This window comes from Astatotilapia calliptera, chromosome 12 (genome assembly GCF_964374335.1).
Source record: "Astatotilapia calliptera chromosome 12, fAstCal68.1, whole genome shotgun sequence".
NCBI lineage: Eukaryota > Metazoa > Chordata > Actinopteri > Cichliformes > Cichlidae > Astatotilapia > Astatotilapia calliptera.
The window spans coordinates 32,596,496-32,606,506 of record NC_137433.1 but is presented as its reverse complement, the minus strand read 5'-3'; the positions used below and the strand labels follow the sequence as shown (position 1 = coordinate 32,606,506).

Genomic DNA, 10,011 nt, shown 5'->3' with positions numbered 1-10,011 from the left:
TGTATCTCTCCCACACACCACTAAATGATCTTAAGCCAAGTTATTTTATTCCAGAACACTGTATGTAACATGTAATGTATATGCATTTGAATACATTTGACAACTAATTGGTTTATTTTGGGGCTTTTTAATAGCTTGTAGGGATTTGGGTCATCTTACGACTACATTTGCATATTTTTTCATTAACAAATAATCAATACTTATTACTATTACTACTTTAGTTACATATGTACTGTATCATAGAATTAAACCCTCTGATCATTTGGCTGCAAACAACATAAAATGATTTTGAAATCAGTCGAACTATTGCATATGTGATAAACACTTACTGGCACAACTTCACCTCCTTCCAAAGTACATGGAAAGGAGCAATAGTCTAGAGATTGAAGCTTTCGTTGGGGGTCACAGACAGAAACCCATAAATAATAAAGTTGTTCTTCATACAACAAGTTGCTACAGGAGTTTCAACCTCTTTACAGTTTGTTAGGTGCACCTGTTCAGTTGCTACACTTAGCTATGTAGACATGGTCAAGATGACCTGGTGAGAATCAAACCAACCAACAGGATGAAAAAGAATGGGGATTTAAGTGTTTTTGAACGTGGTATGGTTGTTGGTGCCAGACAGACTAGAAACTACACTGGAACTTTCTGTATAACCTAAGGATTTCAGAAAGAATGGTCAGGAAAAAGAGAAAACGTCTCATGAGCATCAGTTCTCTTGGGGGAAAAAACATAAAACTGAGCTATGCAGAAGAGCGTCTAAGAATTGCATAACAAGTTAAACCTTATGGACTACAGCAGCAGATGACCTCACCAGATGCCACTCCTGAAAACACAAAACTAAACCCCAAAATTGAACTAAAGATCAGAAAAACATTGTCTGGTCTGAGAGTGTGGCATATGCAACATGAAAGCAATCCTGCCTTATATCAACGGTTCAGGCTGGTGGCAGTGTTGTGGAAGATCTGGACCCCTTATTTCCAAATGAGCACCAGCTGGTGGAAAAGACTCCCAAAAACCACACGGGCTATTGTTGCTGACCATGTTCATGCATTTATGTAGGGTGACCATATTTTGATTTCCAAAAAAGAGGACACTTGGCCCAGTCACGAAGAACTTTAAGAATACTGTTTGCTTAAAGAAAACTTTAACATATTTAAACGATGCCTTCTCTGTGCTGTTATGTGAATGGTGAAATAAAAAATGTCATATAGGCTTTTACAAGTCAACAAGTGCAAAAAAAGTGGAGGGTTGGTCATTCTAATTTATGACCACAGTGTACCCATCTTCTGATGGCTGCTTCCAGCAGAACAATGTAAAATATTACAAACTTTATATAATCTCAAACTGGTTTCTTGAACATGATAGTGACTTCACTGTACTCAAAAGGCTTCTACAATCACCACATCTCAATCCAGAGCACCTTTGAGACTTGGGGGATCAGTAGGTCCACATTACCCATGTGCAGCCGATAAATCTGCAGCAACTGTGTGATACCGTCAAGGTGTACCAAACAAAGTGGCTGGTGTAATGTATATTTCATTTTTAATAATCCTGAAATACAGGGAAGATAAGTACCTCTATAATTATTAACTTGTGACTATAGTTTTATTGTATGCGTTTAGTTCTTCATTTAAACGCATATATCATTTAAAGCACAACATACGCTGATCTACTGGATATTAGATAAAACACTGATCTTTTGGATTAAAAACGTAGCGTGTGACGTAGGATCAACTAATTGGGTCTGATCGATTGTGCATGTGCACTGGCTCGCTCTTTCACGTGCGTTTTTCAGTCTGTGGCTAGCTGACTCAGTAGCTTTAACGTGACTAGCGGTCACATCACACACACACAGAGGTAAACATTAACCAGCACAAGTTGTTTGCGTGTTAAAGAAACTTTTTGCTGGAAAGAAGAACATGGCGACAACTAGGTCTGTTCAGGCTAAAGGATATTTGCTGTACAGGTAAGCTATTTCTGTCAATCTCCACGGAACCAGCAGGTAAACCAGTTTTTGCAGACATAGGAAAACATGTGGACCCATTTAAATAAATGAATTGTTAAAGCAGCAAATGGCAAACGGTTAAACATTATTTTTCGCAATTCAATATCTTTTATGTTTTCAGACATATTGCATATGGATATATTGTATCTCTACATTATGTTCCTATGATACGTTTATGTTTTTCAAACATGGTTTGATCACTTGGAGGACCTCTGAACTTTGTCCTGTCTGAACTTTTTTGCCTCTATAGGGTTACGTAACCACCACTAGGATGACTGGGTCCCAGCAAACTGAACATGGGGCCGATAGCATGTTGTGTATGACACGTACTCATCTGAGAGTAGGATGATCAGATGTCTCTGTTTATGTTGGACAGCACAGCTCTCCCCTTTTCTTTTCTTTTTCTTTTTAATCCATTGTCCCACACATTGAGCCAGTGCCCCACTGAGAAATCCTAAGCTTAGCTGATTTTGGTAAATATGGTGGAAAGTACCTCAAAGAAAATAAAGTGACAGTTTATTCTGGTAAATACAGTTTTTGTCTGGATGCAATTTTGGATTTTTTTTTTTTTTTTTATAAACAAGGGAAAATATAGCGTGTTGTGACACACCATCTGTGTGTCATAATTGGCTAAAATGGTCAGATATTGCTCAAAAACTTAAGCTAACCTATGAATATCATCCCTATTGAAATCCAGTGATCATTACCAGATAGAACAGCAGCTAAATAGCTATTGAAATAAAAGAGAACACAGGAGTATATAAAGCACGAGACGTAAGACCAAACTTCAGCTTTAATCCTCTATTGTATTTACTTAGAACGAAGTAGGAAAGTTTGCATTTAAATATAATTTATTCAGCGTATACATGCTAAAAGCTAAGCTGGTAACCTACACACTTGATTGCATGTTTAAATTGTTTAAGTTTCCCCAACATTGCTGGCATGCCCCACATTGTCTCACACAAACACAATGTTTTTACCACATGTAGTTTTGTGGGATTGGTCAACTTATCTTTAGCATATGATTTAAATATTTCATTTAACATTATAATTGGATTTCCTTTTATTCTTGGCCATTTTTCAGCCTTATCCATCAAAACTTTGTGGCTACTAACAAGTTTCTACCTTAGGTAACACACCTCCACAAGACCCATGATGACGGCCTTTCATCAGAACCATTCAATAACAGCCAGATTTTAGAAATGATCTGTCCTGCGGCATTGATTTTAGAGCCAATGAAAATGTTGTCTCACTATGTGGGATGGGGAACAAGGGATGAAAATGTTGTGCAGTTCCACACAAAGTGGGTCAACGGGTTACCATATTTTTTTGGGCCTCCATCCAGTACGCATTTGCTCCGTCACTGACTGAAATGTTATTCAGAAAACAAGTCTTTGGCTTATTATATGCTTTGTTATTGTTGATAGGGTGCCATGGGAAATGCATTTTTAATTATAGCTTCCAATTAAAGCCATTGGCCCATGGGGTTATTAAAAGAAACGTCCCACTGACCTTGAAAGTTTTAGGACTTTAGAATGACAAAACAAAGCAAAAGACTCAGCAGATGACTTTGCAAGTACTAACTTGAAACATAATATGGCTTCCTAATCCATTAGTGGGGATACACCAGCCATACAGTATGAGGCAAATCCAGGATTTGAGGTTAATGTGACATTGTATTAAAATTGGGAGTTTTAAAAAGAATTACAAAGGTCCCTGAATTTCAAATGTAGCTGAGTTTAAGTATGTTTGTCAATTTTACTGTCACTTTTCTTAATGAAACTGCTGTTTTACTGTTTGGAATAATTCATATCACCTGTACTTCTCTTCTTTTCATTGGAACACCTTCTAAAAGTACAGCTTTAACACTTGACAGATTGAAGTTTTACTTCTCTGCTATGTGGGGCAAGAAACGGCTAGGTTAATATTCAAATACCATTTGGAGCCTCTTGGATAGTTCCAATAGTTGTAAAGTGAATAATATTCCCCCTTTATCCACTCCAGAGTGAGTGAAATAAAAAAGTTTTATGGTTGAAGACACAAGCTGTAGCATTCAGCCCACTCACTCATACAGTATGCATATTTTTCATATCAAAGAATATTAGCATGACTATCTTTTAGCCCATATGTCATGCACATCTCCATGTTCCTTTTTAAGTTTTTCTTTTTTATATTGACAACTTCTGGGTTTTTATGTTTTTGCTCCGAGCTTTTGTGAAACTTTCTTTCATCTTGTTTCTGTGTAGGAGGTTTTCAGAGAGCAGCGACAAAGGCTGGTTCCGATCCTTATTTGTGCACAAAGTCGATGCCAGGAAAGATGCTCACTCCAACCTGCTTTCAAAGAAGGAGACCAGCAACTTGTATAAGATTCAATGTAGGCCTACACCTTTTTACTTACATAAAAGCAAGGGTTTAGTTTCTTTAAGTGTTGGGTTACAGAAGGCCAAAGACAAGTGCCTGCGATACACTTACATCACATTATTGTGACATGGATCCTGTATATGTCTCAAAAGTGAAATAAATCATTTCAATGGAAGGCCATATGACCTCAGAGAAAACTGAAAACAACATGAGAGATGAAAATGGGGCTCCTCTGCAACAGCTTATGCATACACAAAACACTGTCAGCAACAAGTAATTCTAAGATAAGATGATGTCTCATGCCTGTAAACTTTAGTGACATCTGAACAATTTGTCTGGTTTTCTTTTAGTCTGCAGAGGTAACTGTTTCTGTCTCTCAAACAGAAATCTATCATTCTCTCGGGGCTTTGATCTTTTGTGTTGCGTACATCACACCGCACAGGGATTTCAATTTGAACACTCTATCAGCCGTTGCCTATAACCTATTGCAAGTGAATCAGTTTTGTATATCAAGTCTTTGCTGAATCGGAGTGTGAAATTACTTTGTTGAAGAATTTGAATGTTGCTTTGATTTTTTATTTTTTTTAATGCATCCATTTCTGATAGGTTTCTCTCTGCCTTTTTTCTTTTTCAGTTCATGACGTCAAACCAGAATGCCTAGAAGCATACAACAGTCTGGAGTATGTACTGATACATTTGAAATATTTCCTGCATCTCTGTCAGTCAAGTTACGTTTTCAGTGCTTTACTTTCTTTGGATTTCTTTCAGCAGTGCAATAGACAGTGTGCTGGACTAATTAATCAAGATATGGTCTGAACAAAGTTAAAATCAGATGAGCTTCATGATATAAATGTATTTAAAAAATGAAGTGAAGATACAGCTGAGTTTATATCTTGGATGGATTTTTATGCTTCCTGACTGCCCTCTAGTTGGTTTTTAAGCTAAAGTGAGAGCATTTCCAAACAGCATACACCTTCATTAACTTGTATTTTATTTTTTATTTTTTTTTGCTGGCTTTAGGGCTGAAGTGCAGAAAAGACTTCACGAGGACCAGGACTACCCGTGTGAGGTAGTTGGAAGCTGGAATACCTGGTATGGAGAACAAGATCAGGCTGGTAAGCAGTAAATGCAAAAAGACACCTTTGACTGATCACTGCTGCTTTCCTCTATCAAGTTCCCATAAAACACAATTTCAGTGGCTGACTTTTTGCAAAGCTTTGCAGACGGACGCTACCTGATGACTCACAACCAGCACTTCACCTTCTGCATATATGATAAATTAACGTGATCATTTAAGTGTATTTTATACATAAAAAGCAGTCAGTAACTATAAAAAGTAATTGCATGGTGATGGAGGTTCTTTATCTCTTAGTTGTGTGGGTGGCATCAGACCTTATGCAGTGCTACAGTGACATCTGCTGTTGTTTTTCTGCAGTGCATCTGTGGCGATACAGAGGAGGCTACCCAGCTTTGACTGATTGTCTGCAGAAGTTGAGAGCTAACAAGGCATGCTGTGACCTTTTTAAACGTCTCTTATTCAGTCAACATTGCATACAATACATACAAGGCCTTTGATTTTCCAGGGGAAAATTGCTTATTTTGTTGTTTTAATTTGTTGCGTTTTTTTTGTTTGCTTGTTTTTTTTAAGTAATAATTTTCTTTAAATGTTAATGTGTTGTTTCTGTGGAGAAAAGGCATTTCAGGGGTGCTGTTTTTTGTTTGTTTGATTTTTAAGATATAATATTAATATTCACTTTTTAGTGTTATAAATAAACATTTTATCCCTTTTTAGGAGTACTTAGAGTTTCGGAAGGAACGGGCCAAAATGTTGCTTTCAAGACGAAATGAACTTCTTCTGGAGTTCAGTTTCTGGAATGAACCCCTTCCCAGACAAGGACCAAACCTCTATGAAATGCGCACCTATTACCTTAAGGTATCTATTTATGCTACGCATTTTTAAAATGCATAGCTTGAACATGTGTGACCAGTACAACATAAATACTGTTTGATTTGTAGGAAAACTAACAAAGCAGTCTGTTTCTGGGTTTCCCTAACGTCACTTTTATCTTCAGTAAGCGAGTGAGCCTCTTCAATTTTATTTTTATACGTAGTCTTCCATTTCAGAAGCTCAAAAGTAATTGGACAGTTCATTGACGAGCAGTTTTATGACCAGGTGAGGCCTGTTCCCATTTTACCCCAAAATAATGGGAGGATAAAAATGTAGAAAAGGAAAGACACAGCTCACCATCCAAATCATCCCATGTTGTCTGTCAAATATGGTGGGGGCAATTTTGCATATGGGCATGTAGGCCTGCTAAAGCATGCTTTTTATCTACTGAAGATAGAACTGAAGACGGAGAGACCCAGAAACAAGAAGCAAATGAAGGTGACAGCAGGAAAGGCCTGGCAGAACATGACATCTGCTCTTTAGATATATCCTGATTACTTGATTTGAAATCTCCTGTGGTGATTTACAAAAGCAAAATTACAAAAAATATACACATCTGCATGTTGTATACTATTTTTAAGTGCATGGCAGGGTCCACATTTAGCAAAATCTAGATGTATTAGTGTACTGTTCATGTGCTGTTCAAACAGAAATAATATAACTTTGGTAATCCTGTATAACTGTCAGTGCAGTTTTTATAAATTTGTTATATAACTAGCATAGTTCTTATTCTCAATGTTTTCTTTCCATATTTTTCAGCTGCTTGTCTTGAACAAGTAATCCAATTCTCATCTGTTTGAAGTAGTCATATTTTTTTCACCTCTGGCCTATTCTGCAATTTTGCCTTTCCAAGGTTTCCTGCGTAATTTCAGCTCACTTATTCAGACCTGACTCACTGAATTGAAGAGTGTCACAAGTGGAGAGAAGTTCAAAAACAGCTATGATAAAAATCTGTTTACTCAGTGCTCCAGTTCTTCTTGCATGCAGGCTTGTGACACCCAGAGTTCTCTGATCAGTTAAAAAAACAACAACAACAACAAAAAAAAAAACGTAGCTATGAATAATAGATAAATAGTGCTTTCAGTCTTTCAGTTCTATGGAAATATGATGGTGGTAATGTCATAATCTAGTTTCAAACCTATTCTAATTAATATTATACTTGTGCTTCAGCCAGGAACCATGATTGAATGGGGCAATCGCTGGTGAGATACGTTGAATTTATTTAAACATATGTCATTTGTCTGAATCTCTTTCAGTGGAAGTGAAAATATCAGAAGTGTTTCAGTGATCTTTATACTAAATAAGATAATGTTTTGCAACAGGGCGAGGGCAATCAAACATAGACAAGAAAACAATGAGGCAGTAGGCGGTTTCTTCACACAGATTGGCCAACTCTATGTTGTTCATCACTTGTGGGGTGAGTAATTAAGCACTCTACACTTAGAACATACCAGTAAGATGAGGTGATTGACTGCTGTATGTTAAAATGTCTGACAAGTTTGGTCTGGCTGAATTTCAGCTAACTGAATGCTCCTGCATACATTCTGTATTCTAATGAATCACTAAAGTTCAGTGTGACGGTTCCAACATAAGCCCGGGTGTGTCAAACATCAACAAAGGATGATTTTACACTCGACATAACATTTGGACTTTTGATTGCATCTTGGAACAGGAAGCGAGTCAATCAAATTATTAAAGGTGTTTTAAGAGTGGTTGTCCATATTTTTAATATCATCTGAACTCTGGTTCAGATGATATTAAAAATATCAAGCCTCTGGGCTAGAATCATAAATTTCACAAATTTTTGAAGCCTGTATTATCTCAATGAAGTAAGGGCATTCAGACAAAGAGCTATGTCAGTGTGTTTCTTTAAAATGACAATAGCATGAGGAAATACTGAGACATATTGTTGTATTGCAAATATTTTCCATATGACATGTTTGGCTGTTTTATTCACTGACAGACAGAATGCACTAATACTTGAAATTCAAAACACACGGGAAGAAATATTTGGGTGGCTTTTTTTACGTTGATCAAATTGACCCATATGTGACCCACAAACTACATGTTTGTACCTGAAATGTGGTAGAACAAGAGATTCACATCATGTACTGCACGTGCAGCTGATGAATTTGCAGTAACAGTGCGATCCTATTATGTGAAAATGGATCGGAGTGTTTCCAGCACCTGGTTCAATCTGTGTAGTTAAGAATTGAGTTTTGATGGCAAAAGAGATTCGGCCTGATGTTAGCAAGGTTGCCAGTGAATGAAGTTGAACTAATGAAGTTGCCAGTGACTATAAATTTTATCCACACATAATGCGATGTAATGTGTGTGTGTGGTGGAGTTTTTTGCTTTGCTTTTTTCGTTGGAATTTTTTTTCTTTGCCGTCTTTTGATAGCTTACGAAAGCCTCCAGGCCCGAGAGGAGACAAGAAACTCTGCCTGGCGGAAAGAAGGATGGGACGTAAACGTGTATTATACAGGTAAGAAAGAAATGCTTCACCCAGATGCCTTAAAAACCCAATGTTCTTGTCAGGGCTTTATACCTCGCTGATTATTTTTACCTGCAATTATATTCAGCAAAGTTGAGACTCGTAGATCACCAAACTTTTTTAATCATAGATGCCTCCCAACAACTTTCTGCTGAAATGTTTAATGTGGTCTCTGTACTGGATCTGAAATTTGTATTTCTTTGAAGTAGGGCTAAAATAAACCTTCAATGTTTTCTTTAAATGTTTGCCACAAAATCAGAAAATTATATAATGCTGCCTCCCCTCCCCCATTGTTGTTATTGATGGAGATGACAGGATTGCAGTAATAATAATTTTTTTTTTTAAAAAATCATAATTTATTGGCCATCCATGGTAATGAGACTTAAGCAGTATGAGCATCAAATTATAAAATGATACTGCCCAGCTTGAAGAATTTTAAGAGCTGTATGTTTGTTGTTTGCTTTCCTGTTTGTTTATTATTACAATTGTAATTTTCGGTATATCATTTTCTAACATGTGTCTTTCTGTCTGTCCTCAGTGCCTTTGTTGCAAAGTATGGAGTCAAGAATAATGATTCCAACTAAGAGTTCACCTTTACAATGAGAAAGCGACTGAGACTGCAAATAATTCGATGACCAAATTTTACTAATTGTAGTTTCCATTTCTTTTGTATGATCTGTGTTGTTACTAAAAGCATTGAAGTAAAACTTCTGATTCCATGTTTGTGATATTGCCAAAGTCAAAAGTAGTTGTACAATTTCCAAGCACATTCAGTATGAAGAACATGAAAAACCAAGATTTGCAGGGGTTTAGATAAAACACGTGAAGGGGGGAAAACACAAGAGAAAAGGTGTTTGTGCGTTACGGTGTTATTGAGGAATTTTTACCTTCTGATTTAGTGGAGTGAAGTGAGGTGTGTTTGCTCTGTTTTGATCATTAATTGATGTAACGGAACACATATTGGGGGTTTTGTTTGTTTTCTTTTCCACAATAAATTTTTTTATGATAGTACTATTAAATGTACATGAATGACTTAATGAATGAGATCATGCTAAGTTGCAACAGTGAATGTAAAACAACCATTTGATAAAAAAATTAAAAAAGCCTGCCTCACTGATTGTACTTGAAAATTAAGTACATTTCAATTTTGCAGAATTGAAATCTACTTAAACAGAATTTTTTCTGTTTATGAAAGTAACA

The 10,011-nt window shown here is 36.6% G+C and overlaps 1 protein-coding gene across 1 annotated transcript; it reads left to right on the top strand.

The window, feature by feature from the left end:
* Positions 1–1,739: 1,739 nt before the first annotated feature.
* nipsnap1 (nipsnap homolog 1 (C. elegans)) lies at positions 1,740–9,825 on the top strand. The gene is made up of 10 exons (XM_026188421.2): positions 1,740–1,969; positions 4,255–4,382; positions 5,004–5,049; positions 5,390–5,484; positions 5,805–5,875; positions 6,162–6,302; positions 7,488–7,519; positions 7,640–7,734; positions 8,719–8,802; positions 9,350–9,825. The coding sequence occupies exons 1-10, from the start codon at positions 1,923–1,925 to the stop codon at positions 9,412–9,414; spliced, it is 804 nt and encodes a 267-aa protein (XP_026044206.1). The 5' UTR covers positions 1,740–1,922; the 3' UTR covers positions 9,415–9,825.
* The last annotated feature ends 186 nt before the right edge of the window (positions 9,826–10,011 follow it).

Bases quoted from the DNA above. Each gene is read 5' to 3' on its own strand.
- nipsnap1 (XM_026188421.2), top strand. From the start codon at position 1,923: ATGGCGACAACTAGGTCTGTTCAGGCTAAAGGATATTTGCTGTACAG. The intron at 1,970-4,254 runs GTAAGCTATTTC...GTTTCTGTGTAG, and splicing joins AAAGGATATTTGCTGTACAG to GAGGTTTTCAGAGAGCAGCG. The intron at 5,050-5,389 runs GTATGTACTGAT...TGCTGGCTTTAG, and splicing joins GAAGCATACAACAGTCTGGA to GGCTGAAGTGCAGAAAAGAC.